General features: G+C 44.1%; 3 protein-coding genes across 5 annotated transcripts; all 3 read right to left on the reverse strand.

Moving 5' to 3' along the window:
* thap1 (THAP domain containing, apoptosis associated protein 1) lies at nucleotides 1-3378 on the reverse strand. 2 transcript variants are annotated; one of them, XM_020110658.2, is made up of 3 exons: nucleotides 3176-3378; nucleotides 2276-2468; nucleotides 1-1546 (listed from the first exon to the last, which is right to left on the reverse strand). In XM_020110658.2, the coding sequence occupies exons 1-3, from the start codon at nucleotides 3244-3246 to the stop codon at nucleotides 1154-1156; spliced, it is 657 nt and encodes a 218-aa protein (XP_019966217.1). In that variant the 5' UTR covers nucleotides 3247-3378; the 3' UTR covers nucleotides 1-1153. The 2 variants fall into 2 exon arrangements, with proteins under 2 accessions (XP_019966217.1, XP_019966218.1); XM_020110659.2 differs by lacking the exon at nucleotides 3176-3378 and adding an exon at nucleotides 2556-2693.
* Nucleotides 3379-3835: 457 nt separating this feature from the next.
* Nucleotides 3836-7639, reverse strand: LOC109645139 (uncharacterized protein DDB_G0283697-like). Its single transcript, XM_020110656.2, has 2 exons — nucleotides 6555-7639; nucleotides 3836-6297 (listed from the first exon to the last, which is right to left on the reverse strand). Exons 1-2 carry the CDS (start codon nucleotides 7089-7091, stop codon nucleotides 6106-6108), a joined length of 729 nt encoding a protein of 242 aa, XP_019966215.2. The 5' UTR covers nucleotides 7092-7639; the 3' UTR covers nucleotides 3836-6105.
* A 216-nt stretch (nucleotides 7640-7855) lies between these two features.
* Nucleotides 7856-16771, reverse strand: wdr91 (WD repeat domain 91). Of its 2 annotated transcripts, none has more exons than XM_020106314.2 (18): nucleotides 16606-16771; nucleotides 16001-16136; nucleotides 15732-15911; nucleotides 14922-15129; nucleotides 14747-14829; nucleotides 14536-14645; nucleotides 12420-12591; nucleotides 11530-11604; nucleotides 10795-10997; nucleotides 10654-10708; nucleotides 10462-10557; nucleotides 9996-10090; nucleotides 9766-9919; nucleotides 9524-9632; nucleotides 8930-9042; nucleotides 8735-8842; nucleotides 8516-8605; nucleotides 7856-8136 (listed from the first exon to the last, which is right to left on the reverse strand). In XM_020106314.2, the coding sequence occupies exons 1-18, from the start codon at nucleotides 16758-16760 to the stop codon at nucleotides 7972-7974; spliced, it is 2307 nt and encodes a 768-aa protein (XP_019961873.2). In that variant the 5' UTR covers nucleotides 16761-16771; the 3' UTR covers nucleotides 7856-7971. The 2 variants fall into 2 exon arrangements, with proteins under 2 accessions (XP_019961873.2, XP_019961872.2); XM_020106313.2 differs by having other exon boundaries at nucleotides 11434-11604.
* Nucleotides 16772-18186: the final 1415 nt, after the last annotated feature.

Here is an 18186-nt window from a genome sequence, read left to right on the forward strand (position 1 = left end):
TTTCATTTATTTATTTATTTTGTATTTTTGCATCCATATCACTGAGGATTATGGGAAAGTTCCCAGAGCAAAGTCTGCAGGTTTAGAGACACGTTTTTTTGCAGCGTCTAAAAGAATCCGCAGATCCAACAGGATTAGTTCAGATTGACATCAAACTTTAATATGTGAAAGGCCTCAGAGACTGAAAATAAAGACGATGACACGTCTCCAGAAGTTAAAGGTTCAGTGTGTAGAATTTAGTGACATCTAGAGGTGAAGTTTCATGTTGCAGCTGAACACCCCTCATCTCACCATGAAAGAGAACCTGTGGTGGACTTCAGTTGTCATGGAAACTCAAAAGGTTTGTTTGTCAAGTTTGATCAACAGTAAAAAACATGGCGGCCTCCACAGAGAGGACCCCCCCCTCCATGTAAATATAAAGTATTTAAATATGACGATCTGTTCTATGGTCAAGAAAACTACAATTCATACAATTTAGATGAAACACAAACACATCACAAGGATTATTTAAATTAAATTCAATCTTACACTGAACCTTTAAGTCAAAATATCTCAGATATTAACGCTGACATCTTGTGGTGATGACGTCATTTACAGTCAGAGTTTGTGCAGGACTGATCGTGGAGCCGTGGTGTCAAAGTCCTGTTGATAGATGTTCTCAACCAATCCTGACACAGTGTCAGCTGTCAATCATGACGTCTCAGCTGTCAATCATGACGTCTCAGCTGTCAATCATGACGTCTCAGCTGTCAATCATGACGTGTCAGCCTGTTTATATATCATCAAATAACTAATTCAAACCAAACTGATCAGAAACACTTGAACAAACATCAGTGATGAAATGACAGAAACATCTTTGACATCTGCTAACATGGAGGTTTATGATCTTTTATTAACAGTCTGTGATTCTTGATCATCATCAGATAATTCTGCAGAGTCACTGCACCAGTGTCTCATTTTCACTGCAACAGAAAAGAGGAGTAAAAGAAGAAATGGACGTCAGGAGTTTGTTTTATCCACGTCCTGCTTTGTTCTTCCTAAATGTCGACTCCTTCAGTTTTCTGCTCAGCAGCTTCTGTGTCTGCTCACAGTCCCAAAGCTGAACCTGCAGCACAATCTAACTCTCATCTGATTTTTACTGGTCTCCTGCTCATCACTCGATGCCTCGGAGGGTCTGGTACATTTGTTTGGGTAAAACCACATATCCCTCGCCAAACGCTGCCGGCGCCTCACACGCGGTCCTGGGGGCCTTGCAAACGGCCTTCAGCCTCTTCAGCTGTCGCTCCTGCCGCCGACACTTCTGCTGTGTCGTCTTCAGCTTCTTCCTCAGACGCTCCAGCTGATCCTCCAGCTGCTCGATGCGCCTCTTCTGCCTCACCGAGTCCTCCGCCGTGTAGTTGTGGTCGCAGGACACCACCATAGTGTCGCCACGGGTGTCGTGCCGGCTCCTCCCAGGCTCAGGCTCCTCCTCCACTGGGTCAGATGTCAGCGGCAGAGAGAGAGGGAAGTGGATCTCTGAGGGGAACGGAGTCTCCAGAGACTCCGACTGTCGGACACAGAACACACAAAAGTTCTGTCGCTGCTTCCTCAACTCAGGTCTGAAGCAAAGAAGGTGTGAAAGAGTCTGTTCTCCACGTCTAGGCTCAAGATTATCTTTGATTTCATTTCGATATATCTGACTAGAGCTTGTCTGATTACAGACATCCTCTGTTTTCTAAATATAATGTATTGTGCCTGTCCACCATGAGTTCCAGAAACTTGACTGAAGTAAAGTTTCCTCCAGCACATTTCAATGTGACACAGCAGATGAATCCACCGACACATGAAGAGCATGACGGTGGTTCTTTACATCATTTCTATGCAAGTTGAAGACAAAGTCGGACCTTTGTGAAACAGCGCTAATGCAAAGCACAGCTGGATAAGGAGCCTTTAGCTCAAACCTGCGGAGCACACCTGGTAGTTCTGTCGGTGCAAAGTCGGACAAACTGCTCGATATTTTGTTTGGAACCAAAACCACTTCCTCTAAAGAGTCTCTGCGCTGTTCAGTTGATTTCACATGACATAAATACATGAATTAAACGTTAAAGTATGTGTAGTTACTCGGTTCACACCTGCCCCGTCAAACTGACGTCTGATTGTACCAGGATAAAAAGTGCAGGCAAGAAAAACCCCTCAGACTGAAAGCTGTCAAACATGATCTAAATGAGAAACTGTGAATAAAACAACATCAAGCTGCAGACACACTTCAGTCAGGACGAGTGTGAGGACCGTTCACCTTGATGCTGAGGCTGAAGGTGAAAAGTGACGGCACAGCGTTCTCCTTCAACACTCGGTTGTTGCACTCTCTCTTGAAGCAGTCTTCTGTGAAATGCTGTGAGCAGATGTTGCTGTACTTCGTCGGCTTAAAGTTGTTCCTCCTCATCGCTGCCACCCATTTCCCACAAACATCTGGACGCGCCAGAGGAAACCTGCAGAAGTCAGTCAGTCCATCAGCAAAGACAAACACCGGACAGCGCCAAATGGTATTTAATGCACCAGCATCCTGTCATGACCACCTGTGGCCACAGAGGCCGCTGCTGCTCAGAAAACGTTCCCGTATGTTTCGGTCACTGAACTAATTAGTGAGACGCTGACGTTGACACAATCAAACACGACTGTTGTACAAATCATCGGGACGAGGATCACAAGCTGACAGCGGTTGTTGTCCATTAATATCTGCCAGCTGCTTTTATCACGTGACTTAACAACTCGCAGGTCCCCTCAAGAGTCATGTGACATCAAAATGAAGCCGCCACCTGTGTTCGAATTTAAAGATGCAGTGGAGGCCCCTCCCCTTCCGCTACGTAGCCAACATGAACATGTGAGAATATGTTGAATTAACATGTTTAACGTATGTGAACATGTGACGATGGATTCAGTCTGTGGAACATGAACATGTGGAAGGTGTGTGTGTGTGTGTGTGTGTGTGTGTGTGTTCACATGTTTCACAGAAACTTTATTGCTGGTGAATTGGAGCCGAATTGAAGGGTTCAGTGTCCGGACGCGGAGGATGTGTCGAGTTGTCGTGTGTCGCTCGTGTCGCGCTGCTGAGGATCAGTTCTCCTTTAAACTCACACAGAAGTGAAGCCAGCTCTCTGGTGCAGCTAATGCTAACTAGCTCCGCGGCAGGACTCACTTGTGGAAGGAGACATCTTTGTCTTTGTGGTATCGGTTCTTACATCCGTAGGCTGAGCACGTCTGGACCATGACTCTCCCCGGACAACACGCACTCTGAGCCAGACTCACTCTGACCGAGCCTCCGCTGCTGCTCCTCCTCCTCACTCAGGCTTCACTGCCACTAACAATCATGGCGGCGGACATCCAGTCACCTGACTGGGAGAGACATGGAGACACGCCCCTTTGGCCACGACATCGAGGGCTTGTGGGAAATGGTGTTCGTGTGAAAAGACTACATCAAACATTACAACTGCATTTTAAAATACTTCAAGTGGAAGAAAACAGACTGAACGTTGAGGACTCGCATATTATTACATGAGCTTTTTAGCATAAATGTTTTCAAATACCAGCTTTTACAGAAAATAACAATTCTAAGGGTAAAAAGGTTCAATTTTACAAACCTAACACATATTTCTAAAAGAATGTATTTTTTTCACTCTTCATTGCTTTGCTCACAAAGATAGGGTGAAAGAGAAAGAGAGAATTTGCACAACATCCTGTCCTGAGGCGACTCTGTGCATCAGGTTTTACAACATTAACAAAATGAAATATGGCAGACGGAATCATGGGAAATGTAGTTATATGCTGCCAAAGTGAAGATGTGATGATTTTCAACAAATAACCTTTAAAAAGGAAACTTTATTAATAAAACCGAGGTTTTCAACAGAGAAGGTTTGGTCTGAAGAGCATTACACAGTAACAAGACCAGGAATACACTGGAAAATACACAGCACTTATATGTAACCATGATACGTGTGTGTCATCATGATACTGTAAAACAAACTGTAGTGAGTCCAGCACAAAGTCTTCAAAAAGATCTGCAGGCTCAGTCACTGAAAACTGCAGCTTATTTCTGGTCTTTAATAAATGTGGTGAGTTTTAACACTGCATTACATTGTGAGGAGGAAAGGAAGGAAGGTAAGTCTAAAGGAAGGGAGGAAACAAGGGAAGGAAGAAAGACCGAACTTCTGATGAGTTTGTACATGAGCACATGATGCGTCACTGAAACAGACGTTAGAAAGAAATAAAACAAGTTCAAAAAGAAGTTTTAACTCCCAGGAAACACAATGTCTTCTTCTGACACACTAACATGATGATATTTACAAAACTGGTTTGACCAATTTAATTAAAAAAACTTTCATCGAGTGCAAAAAGTAAACAGCTAATTTTCAGTTGTCTGCCTTTAAAAGTTAAGTCCAGAATCTCTGAAGAAACTTGTATTGTTTCTTTTCCAGTCTGAATCTTATTTTGATAGTTCTGTCCATGTTTCCTCTCCGCTGTGTGTGTGTGCGATGAGGATAAAAGAAGAGATTTGGATCAAAGTGGGTTTAAAAGATTATTTCTTTGAGCTGTTTAATGTACTTGAGCTTTCGACCACATATTAGGTCTTCATTCATTCTTTTTCTTTACAACACACTGTTCACAAAGGTTTGAGCTGAGGTCAAACAAACACTCCTGTAGAGTTTTAGCTCTCAGACTCATCAAATGTTTTTATATTAATCTTTTAGGCTATGAAAATAATAAAGAATATCTTTGTCTTCAAATCTCTGGTTTTCAGTCCAAAACCAAAACAGATTCACTTCATTGTCATTCGTAAAACTCAAGCAGCGATGGACAAAACTCCCAAAACACACTTTGCTGGTTTTAAACTATAATGGAGAAAAGGTGAGTGGACAAAAAACTGTAAAACTGTAAAATTGTAAAGTGTTTGACTTGATTGAGTTTAAATCTTCTGCTGACATAGGCAGGAGCAGGAAATTTAAAAAACATTTTATCTCTAGTTCAAATGAAAACGTAAATGAAGAGGAAGAAAAAAAAACAACAGAGAAGTAACTGAACACACAGCTGGGTATATTGACTGACTCTAAATACTACAGTTCCCACAAGCCTCAGCGGTCACTGTCCATCTTGAGCCTGTGACATCAGAGTTTCAAAGCTTTCTCATTGGAGATTTCGTTCTGCAAGATGTCTCTTCTTTTGTTGTCATGGAAACAGTTTATTAACTGTGACTTTCTCATTATCAGTAAAAAATGAGTCACAGAGCTGCTGCTCTGAAATCCTCAGTCTGAACGGTTGAGCAGCTGCTGATCTACTGACAGAAGTGTTTTATGAAATGTCAACTTCCAGAATGATGTTTGGGACGAGTGACATTAAATCAACACGATGAAACTTTTCTACCTTGAAGCAGCAGCTTGATCAAAGTGAGTCTGATGTGTGAGTGTGAACATGGAGAACGTTTCCTCCTTCGCTCCCTGAGCGTCTGTTCTCTCTCTCTGCTGAGTGGGTTCATCTACTGAGAGAACAAGTGACTGAGAGTCTCCATCAGCTCCAGTGGAAGAGTGAAGCTGAACTGAGATCAGTTCTTAACAACCAGAGTTTATCTCCAATGTTCAGCAGCAAACTTTCAAACATGAAGAACTCTGAACGGTTTGGTGGATTTGTTTCAGTGGGACGACAGTCAGGGCTCAACACATTGATAGACTTTGTTTTTACATGAAACCACTTCATCACTCAGACACAGACCAACAGAGTTAATCACCATGTGTGGCTGCAGGGGGCGCTGTTGCTCAGTAACTGTTACATTATGTTGCTTTAAGTGAACGAGTTTTGACTGGACATGTGTCAGTAGATCAGCAGCAGCAGACATGAAGAGTGTTTCAGGCTCACTTCAGGCTCCTCTACTCTCCACAGGGGACATCGTACTCTGCTTGTCACAAGACTTACGTTGATATAGGAACAAGATATGATCATAAAACTCTTGTAACAACAATTCTTAGCGCTCCGACATTCTGAGGAAGAAAAAAAAGTAGAATTATGATCCATTTTCAGATCACTACAATTTCTGAGTTCTTCACATTCAAACTCCTCCTTTCTTCACCACTCTGTGATCTATTTATTTCCCTCGTTCTCCTCTTCTTCCTCTTCCTCATCCTGCTGTTCTTCCTCCTCTTCTTCCTGCTCCACCTTCTCCTCCTCCCTGCCTCCATCATTACCTCCTCTCAACACTTTCTTGTTACTGTTTTCTCCTCCGTCCTCATGTTCATCACCACGGGCCTCATCCTCGTCCTCGTCGGATTCACCCTGAGAACAGAAACACGTGAGACTGACACTGAAAATGTGTTTGTCCCGGGTGTGTGTCCATGTGTGTTTGTCCCAGTGTGTGTCCATGTGTGTTTGTCCCGGTGTGTGTCCATGTGTGTTTGTCCTGGTGGGTGTGTCCATGTGTGTTTGTCCCAGTGTGTGTCCATGTGTGTTTGTCCTGGTGGGTGTGTCCATGTGTGTTTGTCCTGGTGGGTGTGTGTGCGGGTGTCCGTGTGTGTGTTTGTCCCGGTGTGTACCTGCTTCACACGGTTCCTCCTCCGGTTGGGGACCCTGGCCTTCATCCTCCGGGACAGCGCCAGCAGCTTGTTGTGTCTCTGTCTCCTCTTTAGCTTCTCCTCCTCCTCTCTTCTCTTCTCCTCCACATGGTCGGAGTCGGACTCGTCCTGCCGCTGCAGCCTGCTCCTCTTCCTGGGCTGCACAGTCTTCTTCGGCTGGCTCCTGTCCTCCTCCTCATCGTCCTCCTCCCCGGGGCTGGAGGACGAGGAGCTGTCGTCACCTCCCAGGAACGAGCGCTTCCTGCGGGTCACGGAGCGGCTGTCGTCGCTGGAGCCAGTCCCGGACTCGCTCCGGTCCCGGTGGCCCTGCTCGCTGTTCTCCTCCGGGGAGCTCTGGAAGTCGGACTGCGATCCGGAGGAGGAGGAGGAGGAGGAGAAGGAGCCTTCGTCACTGTCGTCCAGGATGGAGGCGGGCAGGCCGATCTGACGCTTCTTCGATGCGTCCACTTTGGTTTTCCGCATCGACGCGAACATCTTCCGCTTGTACAAACTCTCCATGTCTGCACGCGGGACCGGAGACCGGGGACATCAAAGACAAACCGGGAGTAAACAAGCTAACGGTGCAGCTAGCAGCTAGCAGCCAGCGCCTGTACGTCACTACGAACAACGTCAGGAACGCAACGTAACGCCTGAATTCTCCTGCGTGCGTTTTAATTTGAGAAAGAATGAAATGACAGATTGTGTTCGTCAGAGGAAAAGAAAGATAAACGAGACGAAAGCGTTTTTTTTACCTCCTGTTAGCAAGACTGTTTATTATGGCTCCTGACTCTTCTTCTTCACTGCACAGCATCACTGCGTGTTCTCACAGCGCCCCCTGCGGCACAGCCGAGACACTGCACCACCAGTCTGACTGGTGTAAAACCATCTGAATTAAAGCGCAGAAGAAGAAGAGCTGGACAGGAAGTGGACCAGCGGTGACTTTCACGATGCACGTCACTAATTCAATTAAGACAACACATTTGAAACTCTGAAGAATGGTTGAAACAATATTGTGAATGATGATATATGATACACAGCAATAAATAATATAATAAATATATAATTATATATAATACATTTCTTTCACATCAACAGAAAAGGGTGTTTAAGCTTGTTTTAGCTCATATATTGGTTTTACAGAGCACTGAGTTTTATTTCCAGCAGCTAACAGTCCCCAACATGTTTGTTCATGATGGAGAAGGAACATTAGAGCTTCAGGATCAGTGGGACGAGATCACGACATCTGAGTGAGGAAGAAGCTCAGAAAGAAAGCAGCACTCAGATGGAACTCTCACTGTGTTTTTAATGTTTATATGAATTTATAACAGGTTGTTGACTTTTGCATCACATCATGAACATGTTGATGAGTTTCTCAGTCTCGTGACCTCTGACCCCTCCGTCAGGACTTCTGTGCCAGGAGCGTGCTCAGTTTGATCTTTCCATCCATGGACGCCGTCAGGCAGGTGCCACAGTCCACCGCAGAGCACCAATCAACTGTCACCACCGGCGCTTTGTGTCCGCCCAGCGACAGGACGCTCTCCAGAGGAGGCTCCCCATTGGTCAGCTGGATGGAGGGGCATCACAAAATATATGAATACAAATAGTTTGATTCAACAAACACTGCTGTTAACTACATTTAATAAATATGGGTAAATATAACAAATTATACAAACTGCACAAAACTAAATATTATCAATCAGCTGATTTCCAACTACTGATGACTTACAAAATTACATGAAAAATACTTCATAAAAATCAATTTCCATATGAGTCTAACAAAATTAAACAAATGATTCAGTACAAATAACAATCCTGAAAATAAAACAGTCACAAATACATGAAATGACCAAAACATTCAGGGTCATTTCCAGGACAACCACAGCTTCTGGGTCTGGATCCCGACGAGGGGACTGATGACGATGATGAGGATGAAGGTTATTTACTCTGTATATGAGTCCTCCAGAGCTGGAACACGTCAGGACGTGTTGTCCTTCAGAGTCGAAGGCGAAGAGTCGACCTCGAGGAACCTGAACCTGAACAAGAGTTTGTTTACAAATTCAGAAACCAATGAGTTTTTACATTCAATATATGTGATGTGATTCTTTAACCTCAATTTATCTTCTTGTGACATGACTCAATGTTTTATAAATAATGCTGCACACCTGTCTGTATCCGCTGTATCCCGACAGGATGAAGGGTCCGGTGGCGTCCTGAGGTAAAACCTGCTCCGACTGCTTCACCCCACACCGGTGGATGTTCCACTGGATGAACTGAACACACAAACACACTCAAGGTATTTTTGGAATCTGTTGTCATTCTGTCCACGCAGATGAATTTTCATGAAAATAAAAACTCACCTTTCCGTCTTCTCCGATGCTGAAGACGGTGTTTTCATCGTAGCTGAACTCCACGCTGTAAACTTCTCCGTCGTGAGCTCTCCAGCTCATAGCGCTCTCGTAACGCTGCATGTCTACGTACAACAGAGAATTCAGAGCTGATTAACGTGTCAATGTTAAACTTGCCCAGATCACCGAGACAAGCAGAACTACGGAATGTTTAAATATATATAACGTGTGTACCGGACCAGAGCCTGAACGATTTATTGGTTAAATTTACAGGAAAAATCTGTTTATTTTTCTTTACTGTGCTGGAGTCATTTCTAGATTTTCTCCTGTGTGCTTCAGGAAATTCACCACAGAGGTAGGAACTTTAATGTCTGGTGCTTGAAGGAGGGAGAACACATGCTTTGTGAAACTTGACTGAATTCATGTAGATTAAAAATCCATATTGGTCGGTCTCTCCACACGACCACACATTTAGTGTGTGAGTGAAATTGTTCAGTGAAATGTTTGAATACTGGATGTTAACGTCACTTTGAGCTCTGGTCACTGCTCGGAGACTTTTGATGAACGGAACAAAGTGAGCCGATGTAACTGATGAGTGAAACTGACCGAACAGTCTGATGACTCCGTCAGCCGCTCCCGTCACCAGCAGGTTTCCGTTGTGGTTGAAGGCCGTGCAGTTAATAGCAACTGGTTCAGGTTCTAATGAGAACTGGAGCTGAGGTGCGTATTGAAAAGAGATTATATCAGAATAACAGTCACATTAAATACAATGACAAAGCTTTTGTCTTTTAACTCAGAGTTTAACTAACTAACATGTCAGTGAAATAACTGAAACAGCTGGTTATCACCTGCTGTTTAACAGTCTTGGTGTCCCAGAGCAGCAGCTGTCCAGACACCGGTAAAGGAAGTCGAGGACCAGACTCGACGCTTCCCGATCGACTGAGAGCTGCGGCCGAACACACGAACGATGACCCGCTGGGACTGCAGGCTAAAGACAAGATGCTGACACACGGAGACACGTCATTACTCAGCAGTTAGCTGACCGAGGGTGAAACTACACAGTGACATCACAACGTACCGTGGATGAGTTTCATCAATGTTCATCTCATACAGATTCTTCTTGGCGTCTGTATCGTACAGACGCACGGTGCCGACACCGCTGCCCAGTAGCAACTGCGCACGCACGCACACACACCAGAGACACACACACCAGAGACACACACACACTTTATTTGAACCTCTATATTAAAATCTGTATATAAATATTAGTAGTTTTTGATGTGTATCCTTAATTGTTCTGCAGTTTCAGGCACTACAGATTGTTTAATTCGTTTTTTTTCTTGTCCAGGACTCATGATGTAATAAAACCAGGACAGGCGTGTTTTCTGTTTTCAGAATAAAGATAGATTTATCTAGAATAGATAGAAGATGATTTGATTGATGGTAGGATGACAGATTCTCTGTATGTGTGATATTTTGTCAGGTTATTCTCTTATTGTGTAAAACACTGTTGTCTCTGTGAAGGTGCAGCCTGCTGCTCGTACCAGTCTGTCAGGTTTGGTCGCCCACTCTAGAGACAGAAGAGGAGACTTGGACATGATGGTGGCTTTAGTCTGTATGATGGGGTTGAATGACCACACCTGAGGAAGAGGAGGAGGAGGAGGAAGAAGAAGGGTTCGTCATGAGTTTCAGTTTGTTAATATAACTTGTCTTTTCTGTTCATGCAGATCAATCACCTTGATGACTCCATCTACATCCAAACTGGCAACCCGGCGCCCAGAGCAGTCAACTCTGGAAAACAGGAGGAAGGAACGAAAAGAGAAGATGAGGTTTGGTTCTCCACCTTCAGAGCGATGACCGGGGAACTGAAGTCAGACCTGCAGTGCATGATGGACGAGTGGTGTTCTCCATATTCCTCCTGGCTGAGTTTGATGAAAGGCTGTTCCACTGACACACCTCCTCCCTCTGTTCCTCCTCCTCCACAGCTCCTGCTGTTAGAGGAGGAGGCGGAGTCAGGAGGCTCGATGGCTGTCTCAGCAGGAGACTCCACCTCCGCAGCCTCTCCCTTCTTCTCTGGTGTCTGAGGACGACACAGGAAATGATGCAGTTAGTGAAAGTGAACGCTGCATTACTCAGTGTTCCGTTAGTTAAGAGGTTTACTAGTGAAACATCTTCCGTTAACCTGGTGAAGGTTGTTTCATGAGTCAGAGATGGAATCAGTAAACTTTGGTGCAGATCCAGAATGTTTCTCAACATTTTCACTGATTTCACAGAGAATATCTGAATAAGAATCATTTTATAATTTATTCTTGATGAAATTATTACACAACACTGTGATGCTACCACGCGGACCAATCACAGCTCTTGTGGTCTGCGGAGCCTCGACGGGTAGTTACATGTCTGGGGAGGTGCAGGGTTCATCGTGGGGCTCTGCGTAGGGTACACGTCTACGTGTAGGCTACGGCGTAGCTTCCACCCAGAGGCATGAATGGGGCTTGATCAGAGTATAACTCTACCTGTGGTGGTTTGGAGAAAAGCTCCTTCCTCTCTTTCTCATGCTCCTGGATTCTCTTGTGTCTGAATTGTGTCGTCTGGTTTGTCTGTTGACTCACAGCTTCAGTACTCGGCGCCTGGCTGGTGACGGGTTTCACCTCCTTAGTTTGGATCGTCTCTTTTGTCTTCGGAGGCTGAAAACGTTGATATTAGGTAGAAGATGTTCTCAGGTCAGAAGACAGTGAGGACGTTCAACATGGCTGCCAGAATAAACAAAGACTGTGGATAAAGACGGACGACACGACAGATATTCACACTTTTCTCCTGTTTCAATTTGAAGCCTCAGATATGCAGGATGTAATACACACATGAACAGTAGGGGCAGTGTAGGGGCGCTACATGACCTCAGTACGTATTTATTTATACAATATAAGTCTGGATGTTGGATTTCTGTGGTGCGCCCTCTAGTGGAATACTCAGTAACGTGTAGCACACAGCAAGTGTGTGAACAGTTACACTGACTATGAATCTGGTCTTGTGGTTAAACAGTAAATATATCTTGAGCCTAAAAGTGAAGCCAGATCGCCCCCTGGTGTCTGGCTGCAGTAAATATCATAAACCCCTCCTCCTCCATGTTGGCAGACGGGACATGAACCAAACAAAAAAATCAAAGTAGACGTCTCTGATGTTTGTTCAAGTGTTTCTGATCAGTTTGGTTTGAATCAGTTATTTGATGATATAAAAACAGGCGTCATGATTGACAGCTGACACTGACTCCTGATTGGTGGAGAGCGTGTATCGACAGGAACTATCCATATCGTCCATATCTGAGATGTTTGACTTCATTTTTTCAAGGAGGGAGGAAGTGAACATGTGTCGTCCATCTTTATTTCCAGTCATTAAAAAAGACAAATGGACAGAGTGCTGCCCCCTGCAGGAATCTATACAGACATTACAGCGGAACAGCCTCTGAGGATAAAGGGGTGTATCGCAGGCAGAGGAACGTCACCTGATTGGTTGGTGGGTCCTTCCTGCTCACTGCCGCCTGGTTTGGTGAAGACCCAGCAGAGACCTGAGGTGGTTTCCCCGGTGTGCGTCGGCCCTGTGGTAGGAATGTTGAGAAGAAGTTTCTGGAAGGAGTGGTTGTCGTGCCGACGGCTCGCTGGCTCGACACCAAGTCCCTGAGAGGACGGAAGAAGAGAAAAGGTTTCATCATCACTGTGGAATGACGAGAAAGTAAAATCTAACTTTGACATTTCATTTCAACTCAGCCTTATGTCTCCAGTGTTTTTAATGTGCAGATTGTTCATGTGGATGAAACATCCAGATGTGCTCAGAACAGAGCGAGCAGCTGTCGTCACATCCTGGATTCAGACGCGTCACTTACCTCAGACGTGTTGGATTTGAGAGTAACACACGTGATCAGCTGATCCTATTTCAAATGTATAACAGAATCAGCTGTTGGTCAAAGCCACAGGAAGCTGTGAAGCAGCTGCAGGTTTGTAAAGTAAAAGACAAACCAGAGGATGAACCATCAGGACTGAGATCAGTTGACCAAACAGCATTTGAATGAATTCCAACTGAATCTGTTGTAGATTGAATTTCAAGATTGCAATAACAAATCGTCTTCTCGTTTCTTCTTCTGAATGAACAGAAGCTGCAGCTCAGTTTAGTATCTCATCATTTCTGCCTAATGCAAAGCTACAAGTTGTTTTTAGGTTTTCTTCTGGGTTTCATCGGTTAAAAATCCACCTTGTGTTTCATTTACTTTCTTCTGAGAAACACGCGATTGCTCAGGATATTAAATCCATGGAGATCTTTGTAGAACAGTTTGTGCATATCACCACTAGAGGTCAGTAAATATTACATCGATGACACCAAACTCGACACGTGTTCATCCTGTAAACAAAACATTGATTTGATTTTTTCACCTCATCTTCAGTTGTGATGAAGTGTCAGCAATTCTGCAACTTTGCTATTCCTTCACATCGTTCTTTTAAACTTATTTGATAAACCTGCAGAATAAATCTGAAGACTGTGATAAATAATTAACAATAATAAACTCATCCAGTCCTCAAAATGTTGCTTTTGATCACTTCTGATCACGTCTGTATGTTTCTTCAACATTTCAGTATTCATTTTAGAGTGAAGTATATTAAAGAGTCTAAAGTCAGCGAGTGAAATCCGTTTAAAAATTAAAAATAAACGAATTGTACTGACAACAAACAACAATTCATCAGGTGAATTGTTTATTTGGCAACAACAACTGTATCACAGCAAACAGTGTAACACAACATAAATATCCCACCGTTAACAATAAGTTAGTTCAAATATTTTGAAATATATATTTTCTATAAGAACATCAGCAGGTTTGTCTGCGTTAAAGAAAATTCTTCTCAAAGTGCTTCAGGGAGTTTGTGATTGACAGCCCGTTACAACGTCACACGTCTCAACAATAACAATAATAATAACAATGTAAATCCTCACATTCTTCATCCGTCATCATGAACTCATCTCTGCCAAATAAACGCCAACAGCTTCAGCAGGTACGTTACTTTAACGCTGAATTCTTATTTCACACGAAGCCTCTGAACTTTCTCCTCAACACTTCTACTTCTGATCTAAAACCTGAGACGTCGAATAAAACCTGAGACTTTCATCGTGACCCAGAACGACCGGCCGTCGTTCAGGAGACGCATCGTAAACTCAGCTGCTCTATTCAGTCACACGTCATCATGAAACCTTCACAATAAAATATCAGTAAAACAAAGACGATGCAGTAAAATCAAATGTTTGTCCTGTGACAGGAGGTAAATAAAAAACATGAAACTGATTTCAGATCAGATTAAAAGATAAAGATTAAAGATGGCTGCCATCTGTAACTCCCAACACTCACTAACAGCTTTTATTTTTCACGTAACTTCACAGAACTTTATTTAACTTCGTTAGGTTTGAAGTATGGCAGCCATCTTGGATGCACAGACGCAGTAAGAACATGTGATCAAAACATCGGCTCCTCGTCCAATAAATAACTTGGTTGGAGGCTTCGTCTCGTCATGTGACATAAAACAGAGTGGCAGCCATCTTAGTTGTAGTCAGTAAAGACAGTGATGTTAATGTCTCACAGCTCAGTGTCTCCCAGTCGGTCCATGTTCTGGACGTATGCCGGCAGTTTGTGATGAACCATCTCGTCTCCGTCCCTCTGGTCCCGGCTCTCCGTCTGCAGAGCAAACAGCTGGACGAGACACGGCGACAAAACGTTAGACCGCCAGCACCAAAGCACACAAATCACTAGAAGAACCAATCATGGTTCAGATCTCACTCTTCTCTTCTCACCTGCTGTCGGAGCCGCTCGTTCTCTTCGGTCACACTCGTCATCTTCTGGACTTCAGCGTCAAAACTCAGCAGAACAGGCTGAGGTGGAAACAGTCAAAGACTGGAAACCAATAAAGTTTCATTGAAACACAGAGGATCATCGACACACAATCAAACGTCCACAGCTGAAGGATATGAAGACACTGGAACAGGACGGACAGGAAGTTGTGCAGAGACACCAGGAAGGTGTCGGCCCATTGGCGGGAGAAGTACGGAGAGAAGGCGGGGTTCTGCTCAGGGGCGGGGATAAACGGCAGGATGAACCAATCCCGCCACTCGGCCTGACCCTGCAGCTCCAATGACTGCTTCTGGAAAAACTCCTGAGTTCTCTCCAGGTTTCCTTTCTAGAGGGACGAGAGGACGGGGGAATGTTTTCACCTCAGTTCAGGTGTTTTCAGACCTGAACTGAAACACAGACATGTTCCTGATGTGTTCCTGTCGTGTTCCCCACATATTCTTGTCGTGTTCCCCACATGTTCCTGTCGTGTTCCTGTCGTGTTCCCCACATGTTCCTGATGTGTTCCTGTCGTGTTCCCCAAATGTTCCTGATGTGTTCCCCACATGTTCCTGTCGTGTTCCCCACATGTTCCTGATGTGTTCCTGTCGTGTTCCCCACATGTTCCTGTCGTGTTCCCCACATGTTCCTGATGTGTTCCTGTCGTGTTCCCCACATGTTCCTGATGTGTTCCTGTCGTGTTCCCCACATGTTCCTGATGTGTTCCTGTCGTGTTCCCCACATGTTCCCGATGTGTTCCTGTCGTGTTCCCCAAATGTTCCTGTCGTGTTCCCCACATGTTCCCCACGTGTTCCCGTCGTGTTCCCCACATGTTGTTGTGAACGATTCGGACCCGGGCGGTCCCGTGCAGCTTCACAGGACAAACACTGACACTGTTTTCCAGAGCTCATGTGTGGATCAGCTTTGGGTGGTGTCTCTGCAGGATGTTACCTGGATGGTGTTGATGACGTAGTATCTGTAGAGGCTGGTCCTCAGCTTGTTGACGGTGGATCTGTAGACGTCCTCCAGTCTGCAGAACAGACGTCTGTCCAGGTAGAGCCAGTATTCCTTCAGACCAAACAGGTCGAAGCTCTGGATGAACTGCTGCAGCTGATCGATGATCTTATCCACCTGCAGAAGAAAAACAGATTCAAACATGATTTTCTTTGATTGAATCTTGGAGTTGGAACTTGTTCCGTGCACGTTTCCCTCAGTCGTACTCTGAAGCCTTTCTCTTTGTCGGCTTTGATTTCACTGTCCAGGTGCTTCATGGTGCTGGTGAAGCCTCGGTAGATCAGGTACTCCCTCACATGTTCGTCTGTCCTCTCCACTGCTGAGCCCATGGTGACCTCTGACCTGCAGACGGTCAGTGACGACAACATGACCTCCGTGAAACAAATGTATACAAACACACACAGATATAAATATGTCAGCACTTTACATTTGACTCTCTCTCTTGTGTTTGAGTTTTGTTCTGTTACCATCGTGTATTTTTAAAAACACTTTGTAACCTTGTTAGGATAAAAAATTATTCTTTACTAACACAGAACAAACAACTGTGCAGCTTTTGAAACGCACGTGTTCACTGAACATGATGATTTCATGTTGACACACGACCACAGCTGAAGCAACACGTGACGTTTGATGATGAAACTAAATCACGTTTCGAGTTTCTTCTTTCTTCTGCTCGAACTCAACATGTAAAACTAACTGAGCTTCATGACGTCACGTGAGAGTTTTTCGCTTCTTTTAAACATTTTAAAAATGTTCGTCACGTTTCACTTCCGGACTTTACGTTGATAACGGAGTGTTAAATCGTGCGTACCTCGGTGGTATTCTTGATCCAGTTACGTAGACTTGAGTTGAAACAAAGAGCTTCAGATTAAGTTTTAGTCCAGTTTCAGATTCTCGATCTTTTTCTGAAACAACAGAAAAGTCTCTTCCTGTTGTTGCCTCCTGACGATCACGTGACCGCATCATGTGACCGGATCATGTGACCGTGTGACGCACAGCCAGAACTGACGCCACAGTGACCCCTGTCAGGCAAAGACCGTCATTACAATAACTTCATTGAAGCTGATGGATTTCAAAATGATTTTACAAAACAATAAATAGTGAAATTCTTTATTTTAAACAGCTGGTTTTCGTTCATCAAATATAATTATAATTGAACTGTATTAAACATCTTATTAAGTGTATTATTACTCTTAATAAAATACACAGGAACATTCATCGTAATCATGACAATAGAAAATAATACCTCCTTATGAAATCACATTTAAAGCTCCAGTGTCAGATTCAGGTGAAAGGATCTATTGGCAGAAATTTAATGTAGAATAATCCTCATTATGTTTTCACTGGTTCATTTCTTCTAAATTGTTTGAATTGTAGTTTTCTTTACCCCAGAAAATATTTTATATTTAAATACTTTATATTTACATGGAGGGGACCCTCTCTACGGAGGCCGCCATGTTTTTTACATTAGTCCAGATTGAACAAACTAAAACCTCTTGAGTTTTTATGACGACTGAAGCTGCCACAGGTTCTTCTTCATGATTGGAAGGAGAGGGGGAGGGGAGGGGTGTTCAGCTGCAACATGACACTTGAACACTAGATGTCACTAAATACTACACACTGAACCTTTAAATGAATCCAGATTTAAATTGGATCTGCCCCAAATCACACGCTGGATAAATATCAGTCATTTATTTTATTCAGGATCTGTGAATTTTTCTATGAGAAATTTTTATCTCACGATGTAGAAAGAGAAAAAAATGTCACTGTGAGAAAAGACTAAATATATTCAACATAATCATTTACTACAAATACTTTAATGAAGAGTGTAACACGGTTGCCACGGCGACAGCAGAGCTCAGAGCTGTGTAGTTACCATAGCAACAGGTAATCAAGACACTGAGAGGCAGAGGAGAGAAAATGTCTGATCGTAGAGTTTGAGGAGAGACTGAAGGAGGCGGCATCTTCCTCCACCTCCTCCTCCTCCACTGCTGCCAGAAGAAAACTGACCCATCAACAAACGATCCCCAACATCCCAGAAGTGCTGGAGGACTTCCTGAGGAACTTCCTCCGACAAGTCAGCCTGACCGAACTCTGAGCAGCTTCCAGGTGGAGTGTTGTGGCTCCGCTCAGAAACCTCTGAGAGAAACACCAACCACAGGCGTCTTCTTCGTCCCTGACGCCTTCACACACAGGCAGCTCCTCCACAGCGAGCTGGAGGAGGTCCACAGAGAGACAGGCCTGCTCCGACAGGAGGTGCTGGTGTCAGTGGAGAGCCTGGTGAGGATGAGGAGGGAGAAACACTTCCACCAGCTGCATGTTGTGAAGTCAATTTGTTTGACTGTGAAATGAGATTATATGAAGTCAGATGATAGAGGAAGAAATAAAAAGT

The sequence above is a fragment of the Paralichthys olivaceus genome, chromosome 18 (assembly GCF_024713975.1).
Source record: "Paralichthys olivaceus isolate ysfri-2021 chromosome 18, ASM2471397v2, whole genome shotgun sequence".
NCBI lineage: Eukaryota > Metazoa > Chordata > Actinopteri > Pleuronectiformes > Paralichthyidae > Paralichthys > Paralichthys olivaceus.

Excerpts from the sequence above, each read along its gene's own strand:
- thap1 (XM_020110658.2), bottom strand. The coding sequence starts at position 3,246 with ATGGTCCAGACGTGCTCAGCCTACGGATGTAAGAACCGATACCACAAA. Across the intron at positions 2,469-3,175 it reads AAAGATGTCTCCTTCCACAA|GTTTCCTCTGGCGCGTCCAG; the intron begins GTGAGTCCTGCC and ends TGACTTCTGCAG. Across the intron at positions 1,547-2,275 it reads CCTTCAGCCTCAGCATCAAG|TCGGAGTCTCTGGAGACTCC; the intron begins GTGAACGGTCCT and ends TGTGTCCGACAG.
- LOC109645139 (XM_020110656.2), bottom strand. The coding sequence starts at position 7,091 with ATGGAGAGTTTGTACAAGCGGAAGATGTTCGCGTCGATGCGGAAAACC. Across the intron at positions 6,298-6,554 it reads GGAGGAACCGTGTGAAGCAG|GGTGAATCCGACGAGGACGA; the intron begins GTACACACCGGG and ends TTCTGTTCTCAG.
- wdr91 (XM_020106313.2), bottom strand. The coding sequence starts at position 16,760 with ATGATGCGGTCACGTGATCGTCAGGAGGCAACAACAGGAAGAGACTTT. Across the intron at positions 15,912-16,000 it reads ACAAAGAGAAAGGCTTCAGA|GTGGATAAGATCATCGATCA; the intron begins GTACGACTGAGG and ends TTTCTTCTGCAG. Across the intron at positions 9,920-9,995 it reads ATTGATGAAACTCATCCACG|CATCTTGTCTTTAGCCTGCA; the intron begins GTACGTTGTGAT and ends TCCGTGTGTCAG.